Source organism: Oncorhynchus clarkii, chromosome 24 (assembly GCF_045791955.1).
Source record: "Oncorhynchus clarkii lewisi isolate Uvic-CL-2024 chromosome 24, UVic_Ocla_1.0, whole genome shotgun sequence".
Classification (NCBI taxonomy): domain Eukaryota; kingdom Metazoa; phylum Chordata; class Actinopteri; order Salmoniformes; family Salmonidae; genus Oncorhynchus; species Oncorhynchus clarkii.
The window spans coordinates 43,688,416-43,709,156 of NC_092170.1; the positions used below are offsets into that span (position 1 = coordinate 43,688,416).

Below are 20,741 nucleotides of genomic sequence, written 5' to 3' on the forward strand. Positions count from 1 at the left end.
TAAGAGGTTTTAGGTTGTAGTTATTATAGTATTTATAGGACTATTTCCCTCTATACCATTTGTATTTCATTAACCTTTGACTATTGGGTGTTCTAATAGGCACTTTAGTATTGCCAGTGTAACAGTATAGCTTCCATCCCTCTCTTCGCTCCTCCCTGGGCTCGAACCAGCAACACAACAGCCACCCTCGAAGCAGCATTACCCATGCAGAGCAAGGGGAACAACCACTCCATGTCTCAGAGCGAGTGACGTTTGAAACGCTATTAGCGCACACCCCGCTAACTAGCTAGCCATTTCACTTCGGTTACACCAGCCTAATCTCGGGAGTTGATAGGCTTGAAGTCATAAATAGCTGCTGGCAAACGCACGAAAGTGCTGTTTGAATGAATGCTTACGAGCCTGCTGCTGCCTACCACCGCTCAGTCAGACTGCTCTATCAAATCGTAGACTTAATTATAACTTAATAACACACAGAAATACTAGCCGTTGGTCATTAATATGGTCGAATCCGGAAATTATCATCTCGAAAACAAGACGTTTATTCTTTCAGTGAAATACGGAACCGTTCCGTATTTTATCTAACGGGTGGCATCCATAAGTCTAAATATTGCTGTTACATTGTACAACCTTCAATGTTATGTCATAATTACGTAAAATTCTGGCAAATTAGGCGGCCCAAACTGTTGCATATACACTGACTCTGCGTGCAATGAACACAAGAGAAGTGACACAATTTCACCTGGTTAATATTGCCTGCTAACCTGGATTTCTTTTAGCTAAATATGCAGGTTTAAAAATATATACTTCTGTGTATTGATTTTAAGAAAGGCATTGATGTTTATGGTTAGGTACACATTGGAGCAACGATATGCACAGCATCGATGATATGCAATGCAGGACACGCTAGATAAACTAGTAATATCATCAACCATGTGTAGTTAACTAGTGATTATGATTGATTGTTTTTTATAAGATAAGTTTAATGCTAGCTAGCAACTTACCTTGGCTTACTGCATTCGCGTAACAGGCAGGCTCCTTGTGGAGTGCAATGTAATCAGGTGGTTAGAGCGTTGGACAAGTTAACTGTAAGGTTGCAAGATTGAATCCCCGGGCTGACAAGGTACAAATCTGTCTTTCTGCCCCTGAACAAGGCAGTTAACCCACTGTTCCTAGACCAGTTAATTAACCCACTGTTCCTAGACCAGTTAACCCACTGTTCCTAGACCAGTTAACCCACTGTTCCTAGACCAGTTAACTCACTGTTCCTAGGCCGTCATTGAAAATAAGAATGTGTTCTTAACTGACTTTCCCTAGTTAAATAAAGGTTAAATTATCGGCCAAATCGGTGTCCAAAAATATCAATCAATTCCGATTGTTATGAAAACTTGAGATCGGCCATTCCGATTAATCGGTCAACCTCTAGTATATTCAATACAATTCACGAGTTGATTTAAAAATCTATGCTTAACCCTTTATCGTGGTTGGTTTCTTGACAGATTTGCCCAAAATGTTGTGATGTAGAACATTTACTTTTCTGTCCTTGCATTTATGGCAGTGAAAGTTGTCCTTATATCATAGATTAATCTGTTAAATTAGACATCGAATCCTGGATCTAGCTGTCGGACAGTTCTCATAACATTCAGTGTTTCCTTATGTTACGGGGTGAAAACAACAGTTTTCATGGGCTCACAAATCCCCCAAAAACGTACGCAATTGCAAAATCGAATGCTTCACGCCGAAAGAGTCACCTTACCTTGATACTTAAAACCCAAATTGATAGTGTCATTAACGTGGCAGAATACCTATTGGATGCGCATTTGCCAGACGGATTACCAGGTTGTGTACTCAGTGCATGCACGGACCAACTGGCAAGTGTTTTCACTGACATTTTCAACCTCTCGCTGACCGAGTCTATAATACCTACATGTTTCAAACAGACCACCATTGTCCTTGTGCCCAAGAAAGCGAAGGTAACCTACCTAAATGACTACCGCCCCGTAGCACTCACGTCCGTAGCCACAAAGTGCTTTGAAAGGCTGGTCATGGCTCACATCAACACCATCATCCCAGAAACCCTAGACCCACTCCAATTTGCATACCGCCCAAACAGATACACAGATGATGCAATTTCTATTGCACTCAACACTGCCCTTTCCCACCTGGACAAAAGGAACACCTATGTGAGAATGATATTCATTGACTACAGCTCAGCATTCAACACCATAGTGTCCACAAAGCTCATCACTAAGCTAAGGACCCTGGGACTAAACACCTCCCTCTGCAACTGGATCCTGGACTTCCTGATGGGCCGCCCCAGGTGGTGAGGGTAGGCAACAACACATCCTCCATGTTGATCCTCAGTGGTGTCACCAACCTCCCTCAACGTGATCAAGACAAAGGAGCTGATCGTGGACTACATCGATGGGGCTGTAGTAGAGCAGGTTGAGAGTTTCAAGTTCCTTGGTGTCCATATCCCCAACAAACTATCATGGTATAAACACACCAAGACAGTCGTGAAGAGGGCACAACAACGCCTATTCCCGTTCAGGAGACTGAAAAGATTTGGCATGGATCCCCGATCCTCAATAAGTTCTACAGCTGCACCAACGAGAGCATCCTGACTGGTTGCATCACCGCCCGGTATGGTAACTGCTCAACATCTGACCGTAAGGTTCTACAGAGGGTAGTGCGTACGGCCCAGTACATCACTGGGGCCAAGCTTCCTGTCATCCAGGACCTCTATACCAGGCGGTGTCAGAGGAAGGCCCTAAACATCCTCAACGACTTCGGTCACCCAAGTGACTGTTTTCTCTGCTACCGCACGGCAAGCGGTACCGTAATGCCAAGTCTAGGTCCAAAGGGCTCCTTAACAGCTTCTACTCCAAATCCATAAGACCAATTATCAATTAATCAAATGCCACCCGGACTATTTACATTGACACCCTCCCTCTTTATTGTTACACTGCAACTTCTTGCTGTTTTATTATCTATGTATAGTCACTTCACCCCTACATGTACATATTACCTCAACTAACCTGTACCCCCGCACACTGACTCTGTACCGGTACCCCCTGTATATAGCCTCCACATTGACTCTGTACCGGTACACCCTGTATACAGTGCCTTGCGAAAGTATTCGGCCCCCTTGAACTTTGCGACCTTTTGCCACATTTCAGGCTTCAAACATAAAGATATAAAACTGTATTCTTTTGTGAAGAATCAACAACAAGTGGGACACAATCATGAAGTGGAACGACATTTATTGGATATTTCAAACTTTTTTAACAAATCAAAAACTGAAAAATTGGGCGTGCAAAATTATTCAGTCCCCTTAAGTTAATACTTTGTAGCGCCACCTTTTGCTGCGATTACAGCTGTAAGTCGCTTGGGGTATGTCTCTATCAGTTTTGCACATCGAGAGACTGACATTTTTTCCCATTCCTCCTTGCAAAACAGCTCGAGCTCAGTGAGGTTAGATGGAGAGCATTTGTGAACAGCAGTTTTCAGTTTTTTCCACAGATTCTCGATTGGATTCAGGTCTGGACTTTGACTTGGCCATTCTAACACCTGGATATGTTTATTTTTGAACCATTCCATTGTAGATTTTGCTTTATGTTTTGGATCATTGTCTTGTTGGAAGACAAATCTCCGTCCCAGTCTCAGGTCTTTTGCAGACTCCATCAGGTTTTCTTTCAGAATGATCCTGTATTTGGCTCCATACATCTTCCCATCAATTTTAACCATCTTCCCTGTCCCTGCTGAAGAAAAGCAGGCCCAAACCATGATGCTGCCACCACCATGTTTGACAGTGGGGATGGTGTGTTCAGCTGTGTTGCTTTTACGCCAAACATAACGTTTTGCATTGTTGCCAAAAAGTTCAATTTTGGTTTCATCTGACCAGAGCACCTTCTTCCACATGTTTGGTGTGTCTCCCAGGTAGCTTGTGGCAAACTTTAAACGACACTTTTTATGGATATCTTTAAGAAATGGCTTTCTTCTTGCCACTCTTCCATAAAGGCCAGATTTGTGCAATATACGACTGATTGTTGTCCTATGGACAGAGTCTCCCACCTCAGCTGTAGATCTCTGCAGTTCATCCAGAGTGATCATGGGCCTCTTGGCTGCATCTCTGATCAGTCTTCTCCTTGTATGAGCTGAAAGTTTAGAGGGACGGCCAGGTCTTGGTAGATTTGCAGTGGTCTAATACTCCTTCCATTTCAATATTATCGCTTGCACAGTGCTCCTTGGGATGTTTAAAGCTTGGGAAATCTTTTTGTATCCAAATCCGGCTTTAAACTTCTTCACAACAGTATCTCGGACCTGCCTGGTGTGTTCCTTGTTCTTCATGATGCTCTCTGCGCTTTTGACGGACCTCTGAGACTATCACAGTGCAGGTGCATTTATACGGAGACTTGATTACACACAGGTGGATTGTATTTATCATCATTAGTCATTTAGGTCAACATTGGATCATTCAGAGATCCTCACTGAACTTCTGGAGAGAGTTTGCTGCACTGAATGTAAAGGGGCTGAATAATTTTGCACGCCCAATTTTTCAGTTTTTGATTTGTTAAAAAAGTTTGAAATATCCAATAAATGTCGTTCCACTTCATGATTGTGTCCCACTTGTTGTTGATTCTTCACAAAAAAATACAGTTTTATATCTTTATGTTTGAAGCCTGAAATGTGGCAAAAGGTCGCAAAGTTCAAGGGGGCTGAATACTTTCGCAAGGCACTGTATAGCCTCCACATTGACTCTGTACCGGTACCCCCTGTATATAGCCTCCACATTGACTCTGTACCGTAACACCCTGTATATAGTCTCCACATTGACTCTGTACCGGTACCCCCTGTATATAGCCTCCACATTGACTCTGTACCGGTACCCCCTGTATATAGTCTCCACATTGACTCTGTACCGGTACCCCCTGTATATAGCCTCCACATTGACTCTGTACCGGTACACCCTGTATATAGCCTCCACATTGACTCTGTACCGGTACACCCTGTATATAGCCTCCACATTGACTATGTACCGGTACCCCCTGTATATAGCCTCCACATTGACTCTGTACCGGTACACCCTGTATATAGCCTCCACATTGACTCTGTACCGGTACCCCCTGTATATAGCCTCCACATTGACTCTGTACCGGTACCCCCTGTATATAGCCTCCACATTGACTCTGTACCGGTACACCCTGTATATAGCCTCCACATTGACTCTGTACCGGTACACCCTGTATATAGCCTCCACATTGACTCTGTACCGTAACACCCTGTATATAGCCTCCACATTGACTCTGTACCGGTACCCCCTGTATATAGCCTCCACATTGACTCTGTACCGGTACACCCTGTATATAGCCTCCACATTGACTCTGTACCGGTACACCCTGTATATAGCCTCCACATTGACTCTGTACCGTAACACCCTGTATATAGCCTCCACATTGACTCTGTACCGTAACACCCTGTATATAGCCTCATTATTGTTATTTTATTGTTACTTTCTATAATTTTTTTTACTTTAGTCTTTTTAGTAAATATTTTCTTAACTCTATTTATTGAACTGCCTTGTAAGTAAGCATTTCACGGTACGGTCTACACTTGTATTCCGCACATGTGACAAATACGATTTGATGTTGAGCTGTTTTTAATTAAGTTGTGATGTTTTCACACATCATCTGATCCATTTAAGGATTTTTTTTAAAATGACAAGTCAAGTGATGAAAAGATGATGTTGCATTGGATGCACTAACAGCCCATGTCAAGTGATGAAAAGATGATGTTGCGTTGGATGCACTAACAGCCCATGTCAAGTGATGAAAAGATGATGTTGCGTTGGATGCACTAACAGCCCATGTGAACCAAAAAAAAGTATCCGAGAGGAATATCCATGAAAATGTTGCTATGTTATTTGTTATGCGGTGAAGACGTACCTAGTGACTTGATGTTGATCATCTGTTGCTGTCTGCTTCATTTACAGCAGGGTCTCGTTAGATTTAACAGAGAAAGCGTCAATGTAATACTTTCATGTGTTTTTGCGCCTCGGATTGGACACCGAGCCTACTGTGCGCAATTATTTAGGATACACTATTGCGCAACACCCGACACTATTCATATGAATTATTCTGTATACAATGACAACGAATGACAGCCTAGCGGGCTTCACAGTATGATCTGGTAATGAAATATCATGACAAATACATTTTGGTTTCCAGCGATTTTCAACAGTACCAAGGGGCTTGAAGTAGCCTACTTCAGAAATACAAACTAGTCACCTTTAGGCGAAATTTGACGTTTTAATTAACAAAATAGGTTAACGAGCGATGCGCGTTTGTAAGCGAACGAGCGATGCGCGTTTGTAAGCGAACGAGCGATGCGCGTTTGTAAGCGAACGAGTGATGCGCGTTTGTAAGCGAACGAGCGATGCGCGTTTGTAAGCGAACGAGCGATGCGCGTTTGTAAGCGAACGAGCGATGCGCGTTTGTAAGCGAACGAGCGATGCGCGTTTGTAAGCGAACGAGCGATGCGCGTTTGTAAGCGAACGAGCGATGCGCGTTTGTAAGCGAACGAGCGATGCGCGTTTGTAAGCGAACGAGCGATGCGCGTTTGTAAGCGAACGAGCGATGCGCGTTTGTAAGCGAACGAGCGATGCGCGTTTGCAGCGATACTGGCTGTAATCCAAGGCTCCGTTTTAACATTGATCTTAGTAGCAGAAAACAATTTGTATTTGTATCCTTCAAGGCAGCTGTCAATGATCACGTTAGGCTGCGTTTAATTCCTTTTATTGATCATGGGGTAGGCGCTAGTAATGTTTGCAGTTTTAGGGTTTGGCTATTTGTTTCAAGTTTATTCGTCTATAAATAGATCTCTTTGCCAAAATTCATAATCTCTCCCATGTCTCATTCAACTAGTAGTTGTTGTGAAATGTTTATTGCTTGCCTGTATTTCACTCCCTCTGTTTAATATAACACACAATAATTACCCCCCCCCCCTTCTATTTTGGGACTGCAAGGCCTGGCACACTTCAGAATAATGCTCGTAGCTCCAGTAGTGTGTGCCACAGAAAGTATTTGACTCTAGCCACAAAATTAAGGGAATTAGAAGGGGGGGGGGGATTTCGGCAGGCAAGAAAATGCCCCCCCCCCCCCCTCTCTAATTTTCTTACATTTTGTGGCTAGAGTCAAATGGCTATGCCAAATTTTGGCAGGGGGGAAGAATTTAGGCACAACACAGTTCCTGAAGTTATAACACAATCTGTGTGAAATGTTAACTAGCTAACAAACTGTCTGTGAACTCATGTTTTCCCTCTACAGTATGTGGTTAATTTTCAGAATGAGAGAATTAGGTGAAAAAATGAGGCTTGTTAAACAAGTGGATTCGGGGATCAAGCGTAGCTGAAGCTGGGCCTGACTTAAACAGGATGCTGCTATAGAGGTGAAAGGAACACCACACACTTTCCCTCTTTCAATACAGTGGATGAAAAGGGGTGTGCCTGAAAGACAAAGAGATCAATTATACCAACGAAGGGTCTCCTGCTCTGCTGGGACTTTGTAGAACAGATGTCCTCATGGCAGAAAGTGTGCAGTGTGCAGTGTGTTAGTGTGCGTTAATGTGTGTTAGTGTGCAGTGTGTTAGTGTGCGTTAATGTGTGTTAGTGTGCAGTGTGTTAGTGTGCAGTGTGTTAGTGTGTTAGTGTGCAGTGTGTTAGTGTGCAGTGTGTTAATCAAATCAAATTTTATTTGTCACATACACATGGTTAGCAGATGTTAATGCGAGTGTAGCGAAATGCTTGTGCTTCTAGTTCCGACAATGCAGTAATAACCAACAAGTAATCTAACCTAACAATTCCAAAACTACTGTCTTGTACACAGTGTAAGGGGATAAAGAATATGTACATAAGGATATATGAATGAGTGATGGTACAGAGCAGCATAGGCAGGATACAGTAGATGGTATCGAGTACAGTATGTACAAATGAGATGAGTATGTAAACAAAGTGGCATAGTTAAAGTGGCTAGTGATACATGTATTACATAAGGATACAGTCGATGATATAGAGTACAGTATATACGTATGCATATGAGATGAATAATGTAGGGTAAGTAACATTATATAAGGTAGCATTGTTTAAAGTGGCTAGTGATATATTTTACATTTCCCATCAATTCCCATTATTAAAGTGGCTGGAGTTGAGTCAGTGTGTTGGCAGCAGCCACTCAGTGTTAGTGGTGGCTGTTTAACAGTCTGATAGCCTTGAGATAGAAGCTGTTTTTCAGTCTCTCGGTCCCAGCTTTGATGCACCAGTACTGACCTCGCCTTCTGGATGATAGCGGGGTGAACAGGCAGTGGCTCGGGTGGTTGATGTCCTTGATGATCTTTATGGCCTTCCTGTGACATCGGGTGGTGTAGGTGTCCTGGAGGGCAGGTAGTTTGCCCCCGGTGATGCGTTGTGCAGACCTCACTACCCTCTGGAGAGCCTTACGGTTGTGGGCGGAGCAGTTGCCGTACCAGGCGGTGATACAGCCCGACAGGATGCTCTCGATTGTGCAGTGTGTGCAGTGTGTTAGTGTGCAGTGTGTTAGTGTGCAGTGTGTTAGTGTATTAATGTGCAGTGTGTTAGTGTATTAATGTGCAGTGTGTTAGTGTATTAATGTGCAGTGTGTTAGTGTGCAGTGTGTTAGTGTGCAGTGTGTTAGTGTGCAGTGTGTTAGTGTGCAGTGTGTTAATGTGCAGTGTTAGTGTGCAGTGTGTTAGTGTGCGGTGTGTTAGTGTGCAGTGTGTTAGTGTGCAGTGTGTTAGTGTGCAGTGTGCAGTGTGTTAGTGTGCAGTGTGTTAGTGTGCAGTGTGTTAGTGTGCAGTGTGTTAGTGTGCAGTGTGTTAGTGTGCAGTGTGTTAGTGTGCGGTGTGTTAGTATGCGGTGTGTTAGTGTGTTAGTGTGTTAGTGTGTTAGTGTGCAGTGTGTTAGTGTGCGGTGTGTTAGTGTGCAGTGTGTTAGTGTGCAGTGTGTTAGTGTGTTAGTGTGCGGTGTGTTAGTGTGCGGTGTGTTAGTGTGCGGTGTGTTAGTGTGCAGTGTGTTAGTGTGCAGTGTGTTAGTGTGCAGTGTGTTAGTGTGCAGTGTGTTAGTGTGCAGTGTGTTACTGTGCAGTGTGTTAGTGTGCAGTGTGTTAGTGTACAGTGTGTTAGTGTGCAGTGTGTTAGTGTGCAGTGTGTTAGTGTGTTAGTGTGCGGTGTGTTAGTGTGCGGTGTGTTAGTGTGCGGTGTGTTAGTGTGCAGTGTGTTAGTGTGCAGTGTGTTAGTGTGCAGTGTGTTAGTGTGCAGTGTGTTAGTGTGCAGTGTGTTAGTGTGCAGTGTGTTACTGTGCAGTGTGTTACTGTGCAGTGTGTTAGTGTGCAGTGTGTTAGTGTGCAGTGTGTTAGTGTGCGGTGTGTTAGTGTGCGGTGTGTTAGTGTGCGGTGTGTTAGTGTGCGGTGTGTTAGTGTGCGGTGTGTTAGTGTGCGGTGTGTTAGTGTGCAGTGTGTTAGTGTGTTAGTGTGCGGTGTGTTAGTGTGCGGTGTGTTAGTGTGCGGTGTGTTAGTGTGCAGTGTGTTAGTGTGCAGTGTGCAGTGTGTTAGTGTGCAGTGTGTTAGTGTGCAGTGTGTTACTGTGCAGTGTGTTAGTGTGCAGTGTGTTAGTGTGCGGTGTGTTAGTGTGCGGTGTGTTAGTGTGCGGTGTGTTAGTGTGCGGTGTGTTAGTGTGCGGTGTGTTAGTGTGCGGTGTGTTAGTGTGCAGTGTGTTAGTGTGCAGTGTGTTAGTGTGCAGTGTGTTAGTGTGCAGTGTGTTAGTGTGCAGTGTGTTAGTGTGTTAGTGTGCAGTGTGTTAGTGTGCAGTGTGTTAGTGTGTTAGTGTGCAGTGTGTTAGTGTGCAGTGTGTTAGTGTGCAGTGTGTTAATGTGCAGTGTGTTAGTGTGTTAGTGTGCAGTGTGTTAGTGTGCAGTGTGTTAGTGTGCAGTGTGTTAATGTGCAGTGTGTTAGTGTGCAGTGTGTTAGTGTGCAGTGTGTTAGTGTGCAGTGTGTTAGTGTGCAGTGTGTTAGTGTGCAGTGTGTTAGTGTGCAGTGTGTTAGTGTGCAGTGTGTTAGTGTGCAGTGTGTGCAGTGTGTTAGTGTGTTAGTGTGCAGTGTGTTAGTGTGTTAGTGTGCAGTGTGTGCAGTGTGTTAGTGTGCAGTGTGTGCAGTGTGTTAGTGTGCAGTGTGTGCAGTGTGTTAGTGTGTTAGTGTGCAGTGTGCAGTGTGTTAGTGTGCAGTGTGTTAGTGTGCAGTGTGTTAGTGTGCAGTGTGTTAGTGTGCAGTGTGCAGTGTGTTAGTGTGCAGTGTGTTAGTGTGCAGTGTGTTAGTGTGCAGTGTGTTAGTGTGCAGTGTGTCAGTGTGTTAGTGTGCAGTGTGTTAGTGTGCAGTGTGTTAGTGTGCAGTGTGTTAGTGTGCAGTGTGTTAGTGTGCAGTGTGTTAGTGTGCAGTGTGTTAGTGTGCAGTGTGCCCAAAGAGAGGTGTTTTTGTTGTGTTGAACTTGACAGTAACACGTGTGAGTGGGGGGGGGGGGGGGGGGGGGTTTATTACATGTTTTTCTCCTGACTGAACGTTATTTCAACTTTAAGATATCCCCCCCCCCCCCCACCCCAAATGCAATATAATTTAAATGTGTGTGTGGTCAGAAGCGTTGTATTATAAAGGCTGTCGTGGCTAACTGCAATATTAGTGGATTGTTTTGTTGCAGGACTTGAGTGTCATTTGCAGTAAAGTCTAAAGCAACAAATAACATTCGATTGATTTCCTTACGTTTCTTTGTTTGTTTAAAAAAAATAAAAATACACACAGAGACTGATGATGTAGATCATATTCTGTGTTGTTTAATTAGTTAAAACCTGCCTTTCTCCCTAGCCCTAACCCTAACCCTATCCCTATCCCTAACCCTTTCTCCCTAGCAGGGATTTATTTAGCATCTTTCAGTGCAACACAAGAAACGGTCACCTTTTTTCGGTGGGGCCTCACCAGTTTGCATCCCCGCTCGTTGAATTTGGAGTTTGAAATGTCCTTGTGATTATTCCAGCCAATTTATAAGTTCTCCTGTTGCCTTTGTTTTTTTTGAGAGAGGTGGGGACACTTTCTTCCCCCCCCCCTCCCCCTCTCCAGCCACTTCAATTTTAGGGTGTTGCGCAACATAACACCATATATGTGAAGCCCTATATGTACAACTATTATATAAATTATACAATTATATAACATTGAGGTCTTTCGAAATGACAATTTAAGTGCTTAAAAAAAGTTGCTGAAAGTCATTGAATTTCACTTGCCAATATATCTGTATGAGCCCCGTGCAACATGTTATAGTCCTATGTTTTTGTGTTGGTGTAGTAATGGATATATATATATATATATATATATATATATATATATATATACCTCTAAGTATACAATCTAAATGTATCTAAATACACAAGGAACTGCATAAATATCCTTTATATTTTTCTGTTTCAACCCATTTTGACGTTTTGATTTCGATGTCAAACATTTGGCCCCGTTACCGAGTTCCAAACTGCCTCTTCAAGCAACGTCGGCACCAGAACTGTTCGTCGGGAGCTTCGTGAAAATGGGTTTCCGTGGCCGAGCGGCCGCACACAAGCCTAAGATCACCATGCGCAACGCCAAGCGTCGGCCGGAGTGGTGTAAAGCTCACCGCCATTGGCAGTGCCTTCAGGATGTATTCATACCCTTTGACCTCTTCCACTTTTTGTTGTGTTAAATTTACTAAATTCAAAATGGATTTCTCGCCCTACACACATATACACTATACATCCCATAATGACACAGTGACATGTTTTTAGACATGACTGCTAATTTATTGAAATTATTATTCTGTTTCTTTTTTTTTTTTGTTCTGATAAACTCTCCTGTCCTTAACGATGACAAGCATACCCATAACATGATGCAGACACCACTATGCTTGAAAACATGGAGAGTGGTACTTTTGTAATGTGTTTTATTGGATTTTCCCCAATATAATGGAGTAACTACAATGTTGAAAACTATCACAGCCGTTAAACTGTTTTCAAGTTAGTTAAGAACTGGGGAGTTTTTCCAGAACAAAAACCGAAAGGGTATGAAATGACTGCGTTTAATGAGTTAAGCACAGGCAAAATCCTAGAGAGAAACCTGCTTTCCACCAGACGCTGGAAGAGGAATTAACCTTCCAGCACCTTTCAGCAGGACAACAACATAAAATACAAGGCCAAATTTACGCTGGTGTTGCTTATCAAGAAGACAGGGAATGTTCTCAGAGTTGCAGAGTTACAGTTTGGACTTAAAATCTACTTGAAAACCTGAAAATTGTTGTCTAGCAATGATCAACAACCATTGTGAAGAATTTTGTAAAAGAATAATGAGCAAATGTTGCACAATCCTCATGTGGAAAGAAAGCTCTTAGAGACTTACTCGGCCAAAGCTTCTACAAAGTATTGACTCTGGTATGAATACTTTATGTAAAAGAGATTTCTGTATTTCATTTCCAATAAATTTGCAAAAAATGTCTAAACCTGTTTTCACTTTGTCATTATGGGGTATTGTGTGTAGATGGGGGGGGGGGGGGGGGGAGAGACAATTTTTTTAAATTATTTTTTTTATTTGGGCTGTAACACAACAAAATGTGGAATAAGCCAGGCTAAAGGCAGGCTAAACTCCAGTCATGTTTGACTAATGTATAATAATGACAAATAATTACCATTTAATTATGTGGACAGAGGCTCTGGTTCTGATCAAATGGTCACAAGACCCAAGAGTGAAGGACCGTGCCTACTTCACATCACCCACCTTGAATCAGAGCGGAGGCCGTCAGTATTTGGAAGCAATTTAACCATGAAGTTAATCGTTTAAAACCTGGGATGTTTTATGTCATTTTATGAAGCATGTCTGTCTTAGTTTCAAACTATCCTCGCTAAAATACGGCCATAGAAATGTTGAGGGAATTATTTCATAAAAACATAACATGCCGTTGAAACCAGCATTTCTCTCGTGTTCTATTTTCAAATTGACTTTAATTTATTGTCCAGCAGCCAAAGGTATACTCCTGATTTTATTAATCCTGGTCTGATTGATGCGTCTTTCAGATCTCCTCGCTTCATTTCTAATTCATATTTTAATCTCTGTCACATGAAACAGCTTGTGCCTGTGGTGGCCTTTTGTGTTTATCTGCTAATTTCATTTTGGAACATTCGCGCTTAGGCTACCAAGTGTGTTATTTAGTTAGGCTACCAAGTGTGTTATTTAGTTAGGCTACCAAGGGTGTTATTTAGTTAGGCTACCAAGTGTGTTATTTAGTTAGGCTACCAAGTGTGTTATTTAGTTAGGCTACCAAGGGTGTTATTTAGTTAGGCTACCAAGTGTGTTATTTAGTTAGGCTACCAAGTGTGTTATTTAGTTAGGCTACCAAGTGTGTTATTTAGTTAGGCTACCAAGTGTGTTATTTAGTTAGGCTACCAAGTGTGTTATTTAGTTAGGCTACCAAGTGTGTTATTTAGTTAGGCTACCAAGTGTGTTATTTAGTTAGGCTACCAAGTGTGTTATTTAGTTAGGCTGCCAAGTGTGTTATTTAGTTTGGCTGCCAAGTGTGTTATTTAGTTAGGCTGCCAAGTGTGTTATTTAGTTAGGCTATCAAGTGTGTTATTTAGTTAGGCTGCCAAGTGTGTTATTTAGTTTGGCTACCAAGTGTGTTATTTAGTTGTAATATTTTGATTGGCTACCACGGGTGTTATTTAGTTGTAATTGTAATATTTTGATAGGCTATGGGGTATTGTGTAAAAGAGATTTCTGTATTTCAGTTGATAGGCTACCAAGTGTGTTATTTAGTTCTAATTGTAATGTTTTGATAGGCTACCAAGGGTGGCCAACCATCCTCCAGGATAAACTTAAAGGGGCAGTGTTGTTTTTTGAGACGGGCTTGAATATGGAGAGAAGCCAATGGGCAGAGTGTTGCCTCCATTTTGTTTGATTCTCTATGTTAAAAAGTATGGTAATGGATTTTTATTTTGTAAAGTGGTTCTTTGCATCATACAATAAGGTCAAAATTGTTTTACATACCTTTTTTTGGGGGGGGGGGGGGGGCACAAGTGACACAAGTGACGAGCTTTCGAAAAAAACAATCTTGCCTACTTAATGTTAAAACAATTTCTTTGAAGTTTTTCAATAAATGTGAATATATGTAGCTAGCTTTTAACGTAAATACCTGCAGTCCACTTGTACGTTAGGAGATAAAGATCTTAATTTCACCCGTCACATTATTTGACATTATGGAGCTCACCGTAGTTCCCCAGAACCGTTGAGCCAGTCACGTGTTTTTGTTGTTGTTTTTTGTTTTGTAAATGGCTCAACGGGAGAATGCGTGAATCCAGGTGTGTAACTAACTTGCTAGTTATCTCAGTAGGTAGCTGAATTAATAAGGAGACGGGGGCATCGAATCACAGGAGGTTGGTGGCACCTTTTAATTAGGGAGGATGGGCTCGCGGTAATGGCTGGAGCAGAACGGTATCAAATACATCAAACACGGTTTCCACGCCGTTCCATTCGCTCCGTTCCAGACATTATAATGAGCCGTCCTCCGGTGCATCATACATAAAGTGATAGGTTTGTGTTTTGAGAAGTCCTAGGACTTTGGATGAATTATCTGTACAGCTGCCACTGCGACCTTGATTTCCTTGCGTATTTTCTCCTCTTCGTTCTCTGCCCGAGCAGACAGGCCCGTTGCCCTTGCGACTCCAGATTACACACAGACACAGCAGGTACACATGCTGTTCCAGATCCACTACTGTTCTTCCTTCAGACGTGCAGGCCATTTGTACAATCCCTCTCCTTCATATTTCTCTTGTAAATGTCGAAACTCACCAATTTGTCCTTGTACATTTTGTTAGCTACTACCTAATATAGGCAATCCAGCTCAAGTTATCTCAAGTGTCTTTTTGTAATTAGTTTATTTTCATTTTAGCGCTCATTAGCATATTTTGCTAGCAGCCTCTGTGGAAATTTCGTTAGTACTTGTGCCAATTTTGTGCCTCTCACCTTTTAAAAAAAATTTGGGTTAGCGTTCTGATAATAAATGTGGGTGGGTTGTTTTAGCGCCCCCTTGTGAATTTCGGCAGTAATAGCGTAAATCCCAGGATGAGAGAAGGATGGTAATGACGATATGAACATCTGGATAATGGCTCAACTCTACTAGGTAGTAAGTGTGGATACTGGGACAGAGAAATAGACGTGACCTCAATGACTACCTGCCTGCCTGTCTGACCGATGTTCCTCTCTCCACAGTGACCCAGAAGCACTCAACGATTTTCTTCATGGATCAGAGATACATGTACGTGGCTGCTAATTGACCTGCATGGATGGTTATGATGCTTCTATTGTACTTACCAAAGCTAAGGAGGTAGCTGGATTGTGTTTCATAGCAGTTGATTTGACAATGAGGATGGGTGTGGTTGACTTCCAAGCACCAGATATCAGCTAACAGAACAGGCTACTTCTCTTGGGCCGTAGCGTCAGTGACACATTGAGGTCAACACGTGCACTGGCTACCACACACACACACACACACACACACACACACACACACCTCCCCGTCCCTCCAACGGGGTTTCTGCGTCCATGACTCTGCTACTGCTTATGGTTTCTTGCTTTGTGTCTGGTCTGTATGGTGGATCCGTGTGTCTGGTCTGTATGGTGGGTCCGTGTGTCTGGTCTGTGTGGTCGGTCTGTGTGTCTGATCTGTATGGTGGATCCGTGTGTCTGGTCTGCGTGGTGGATCCGTGTGTCTGGTCTGCGTGGTGGATCCGTGTGTCTGGTCTGTATGGTGGGTCCGTGTGTCTGGTCTGTGTGGTCGGTCTGTGTGTCTGGTCTGTATGGTGGATCTGTGTGTCTGGTCTGTATGGTGGATCCGTGTGTCTGGTCTGTGTGGTCGGTCTGTGTGTCTGGTCTGTATGGTGGATCTGTGTGTCTGGTCTGTATGGTGGATCCGTGTGTCTGGTCTGTGTGGTCGGTCTGTGTGGTCGGTCTGTGTGTCTGGTCTGCATGGTGGATCCGTGTGTCTGGTCTGTGTGGTCGGTCTGTGTGGTCGGTCTGTGTGATTTTCAACCCTGCCTTGTCACCTGATTAATCCACGATGACCAGTACTAGTCTAACACTAGCCCTCTTCTGCTTCGCTTCCCTCCCTCCCTCCCACCCTCCCACCTTTAAACCACTTTGCTGCCCCTCCTCAATTCCGGGTCATTGGTGGGTTTGTCTGTCTGTCTCGCTCTCCCTGTCTGTCTCGCTCTCCCTGTCTGTCTCGCTCTCCCTGTCTGTCTCGCTCTCCCTGCATTTTTTGGCTGTCCATGTGGTGTGACCTCCCTCCGGCCTATTCTGTCTGTCGTTCTGTCCTATCCTGGCTGCGTCTGTCGTGTCTGTCTGTAGCTGGACACTGACGACCTTTTGGATGGCTCTAACGACCCCTCCAGCTCGTTCTTCTCTTCTGTTGGGGTGAGTAACGGCTCTTCCCCACTCTGACCTCTGACCCTCCTGTCTCCATTCATATATGTAGCATGCATCTCTCCTCCACCCTGCCAGTAACACACATCCACACACACCAAGCTCTGATGGCCCTGGGCTGGTTGGTAGGAGCCATGACACTGTGGGGGTCTAAGGGTCCTGTCTGGGGGGCCTGTCTGGTCAACATCTCCACGTGTGAGGCCTGTCCAGGCTGATCTCAGGCCTGCTCAGTTCAACCCATTCCTTCCCATCTCTCCTCATCTCTCCTCTCCTCATCTCTCCTCTCCTCAGCTCTCCTCTCCTCAGCTCTCCTCTCCTCAGCTCTCCTCAGCTCTCCTCTCCTCAGCTCTCCTCTCCTCAGCTCTCCTCTCCTCAGCTCTCCTCTCCTCAGCTCTCCTCAGCTCTCCTCAGCTCTCCTCAGCTCTCCTCAGCTCTCCTCAGCTCTCCTCTCCTCTCGTCCTCCATCACAACGCTTCACTGTTCTTCCTTCTCTCTCCTTCATAGTGCCACGTTCCAGAAGTCCCACCCCCAGTCCAGCTGTCGTCCAATGAGCAGCAAGGCCTGCCCCGGGTCAGCGTGGACCTGGACTTCCTGGAAGATGATGTCATCCTGGACGGGTCGCCGGGCGACGACGGTAGCAACGCGATGGAGCCATGCGACATCCTGCAGCAGAGCCTGGCGGAGGCGAACATTACAGAGCAGAGCCTGCAGGAGGCCGAGGCAGAGCTGGACCTGGGCTCCTTCGACCTCACCATGCCAGGTCTGACTCAGGTGGTCCAGACCCTGCCCTGTACAGACAGCCTGACTGGGTCTGGAGGGACCGCTGCGGGGGTGGGGCTCCCCATCTTCCCTGGAGCTCCAGGCTCCTCCGCCACCCCTCCCCAGGCCACAGCTGACATGCTGGGCTCGGTGCTGGCCCAACAGGGCCTGGAGTTTGGGCCCCAGGTCATGAACAAGGCCCAGGCCATCAGTATGCAGCCTTTCATGCAGCAGGTGGCAGGCCTGGGTAACGTCACCCTTCAGCCAATCGCCTCCCTCCAGGCCCTACCTAACGGCTGTCAGTCAGGACACCTGGGGCTGGGACTGGGGCAGATACAGGTGATGGGCACGCCCACTGTGATGACTATGAACCAATCAGGACAGTCCATCCTGGCCAAGGGTATGGGAGGATACCAGCTGCACCAGCCTGGCCCCGAGGCACAGGGGGCAGGTGGGCAGGGTGGACTTGGAGGAGGACTTCTGATCCAAGGGGGAAAAGCCACTCTGGGACCTCCTGCTTTAAACGGACCAGCGGTGTGCGGTACCACAGGAACCTTGGTTGGGTTCAGTAGCCCCGGACTGGCACAACATGGGCAGAACCATCCCCAAGGACAGATCATGCAGAACTTGATCGTCCAGCGAACTCCGACCCCCATCCAACCCAAACCCCCTCAGGGGGGCGCAGCCATCCAGCCCAAACTGTTTAAGCAGCAGCAGGCCCAGCCACACGCCTTCCAGAATGAAGCCAACAAGGCTCTAGGGGTGCAGCATGTCCCTGTCTCCGCTGCCCAGAATGTAGCCTTCCTGACAGGCAAGCCTGGCGCCAACGTGGTCCTGACCTCCCAGGCAGGGCTTCCCCAACAGGCTCTGTTCAAACAGCAGACAGCCCACCACCCCTCTGGGAAAGCACTCAGTGTCCACCTGCTCAACCAGCCCGGCAGCATCATGCTGGGGGGCCAGAACCACCAGTTCCTCCTGCCACAGCAGCTAGCCGGGGGTCAGATCCTCACGCAGCACCCTGGGGGCCACATCATCACCTCCCAGGGGCCTGGGGGCCAACTGATAGCCAATCAGATCCTGGCTCAGCACCAGAACATCAACCTGGGCCAGGTGCTGATGTCTCAGGGCCACATCCAGCTGCAGCCGGGTCAGATGGGTGTGGGACATCAGCTTTTCCAGATGCCTGTTACCCTCTCCCAGAGCCAGACCCACCCGGTCACGGGCCACCAGGCCCACACGGTGATCCAGGGCATGCCCCTGCAGAACTCCCTGGCCATGCTGAGCCAGGTGGAGGGGGTGAGTCCTGCTGTCAGCCTGCAGCCCGCTCTGCAACCGCAGCCGGGGGGCGTTCCCAGCAGTGGGATGGGCGGGGCAGCTGCCATGGCACAGGGCCAGCCTGGGGAGAGTGGGAGCTGTACAGACCAGGCAGCCCATCCTGGACAACCCCCCCAGCACTCCTCCATCCTTTCTATGCAGGCTGGGCCCTCTGTCTCTGTGGCTGTCTCTGTCCCCTCCTCTTCTCCATCCTTATCTGTGTCCTCCACGTCAGCCCAGCAGCAACACAGCCCCGGGAGCAGGGTGCTCTTCACAGGGCCACAGGGCTCCAGCATGATCCTCAGCCAGGAACACCTCCAGATGTTTCTCCAGCAGGTCAGTATGGCCCAGCTTCTACCTCACCTTTCTACCTCACCATCTCTCTACCTCACCATCTCTCTACCTCACCATCTCTCTACCTCACCATCTCTCTACCTCACCATCTCTCTACCTTTCTACCTCTCTACCTCACAATTATACCTCTCTACCTCTCTACCTCACCATCTCTCTACCTCACCACCCCTCTACCTCTCTACCTCAACCTCTCTACCTTCCTACCTCTCCCCCTCTACCTTTCTCTTTCCCCCCTACCTCTGGCTATTCTCCATGGTACAGACTGTAGGCTAGATACTGTATGTTATCTGACTATAGACTGTAGGCTTGTTCATTTATCAGACTAGATACTGTATGTTATCTGACTATAGACTGTAGGCGTGTTCATTTATCAGACTAGATACTGTATGTTATCAGACTAGATACTGTATGTTATCTGACTATAGACTAGATACTGTATGTTATCTGACTATAGACTGTAGGCTAGATACTGTATGTTATCTGACTATAGACTGTAGGCTTGTTCATTTATCAGACTAGATACTGTATGTTATCAGACTATAGACTGTAGGTGTGTTCATTTATCAGACTAGATACTGTATGTTATCAGACTAGAAACTGTATGTTATCTGACTATAGACTAGGCTAGATACTGTATGTTATCTGGCTATAGACTGTAGCTTGTTCATTTATCAGACTAGATACTGTATGTTATCTGACTATAGACTGTATGTTATATTTAATATTATATGATTTTATAGTAAGAAGAATATTATTGAACTTAGCTTAATAAAATATAAAGGATATTTTTCCCATTCAGAAGTGTGCGCATATGAAGTGTCTGTGTTGAGCATAAGAGTCATCATTTGAAACAGGCCCTATACGTTAGATTTAGAGTTATTTGACAACTTTAGTTGTAAATTATATAAACCTTAGAATGTGTTAGAAATCAAAACATATATTGGCTGCATGCTGGGACTATAGACTATTGATGACTTCAGTAAGTTTGCTGTCTGTTCCTTGTCTCCGGCTGCACAAGCTGTTCTCTCATCAAGTGATCACATTTTCACCCATCAGACTATTCTCAGTTGAATATTGTCTTTACTAATATGTACAATTTAGTTGTGGTTTCAAATGGCCAATTTATCAAATGGGCAGGAAGAAAAATACATTGTGCCCTGGAATAGTGACTGGAGGCCACTTTCCCTCCAGTATGTTTTTCATTCATGTCAGGCTGGCTACTCCAGTGATGTTGCTGTGGGACAGGTGGCATCCCAAACTGTGTATACCGTGATGTTGCTGTGGGACAGGTGACATCCCAAACTGTGTATACCGTGATGTTGCTGCGGGACAGGTGACATCCCAAACTGTGTATACCGTGATGTTGCTGTGGGACAAGTGACATCCCAAACTGTGGTGTTGCTGCGGGACAGGTAACATCCCAAACTGTTTATACCGTGATGTTGCTGTGGGACAAGTGACATCCCAAACTGTGGTGTTGCTGCGGGACAGGTGAAATCCCAAACTGTGGTGTTGCTGCGGGACAGGTGAAATCCCAACCTGTGGTGTTGCTGTGGGACAGGTGACATCCCAAACTGTGTATACCGTGATGTTGCTGTGGGACAGGTGACATCCCAAACTGTGGTGTTGCTGTGGGACAGGTGGAATCCCAAACTGTGTATACCGTGATGTTGCTGTGGGACAGGAGACATCCCAAACTGTGTATACCGTGATGTTGCTGTGGGACAGGTGACATCCCAAACTGTGTATACCGTGATGTTGCTGTGGGAC

General features: G+C 45.3%; 1 protein-coding gene across 2 annotated transcripts in view; it reads left to right on the forward strand.

Moving 5' to 3' along the window:
• LOC139382566 (BRD4 interacting chromatin remodeling complex associated protein) overlaps positions 1-20,741 on the forward strand; it is a 72,480-nt gene that overhangs the window by 3,401 nt on the left and 48,338 nt on the right. For both annotated transcript variants that reach the window (XM_071126681.1, XM_071126682.1), the window contains exons 3-5: positions 15,333-15,378; positions 16,470-16,535; positions 17,049-18,953. In XM_071126681.1, coding sequence (XP_070982782.1) covers positions 15,333-15,378; positions 16,470-16,535; positions 17,049-18,953 — 2,017 coding nt within the window. The remainder of the gene's footprint in view (positions 1-15,332; positions 15,379-16,469; positions 16,536-17,048; positions 18,954-20,741) is intronic.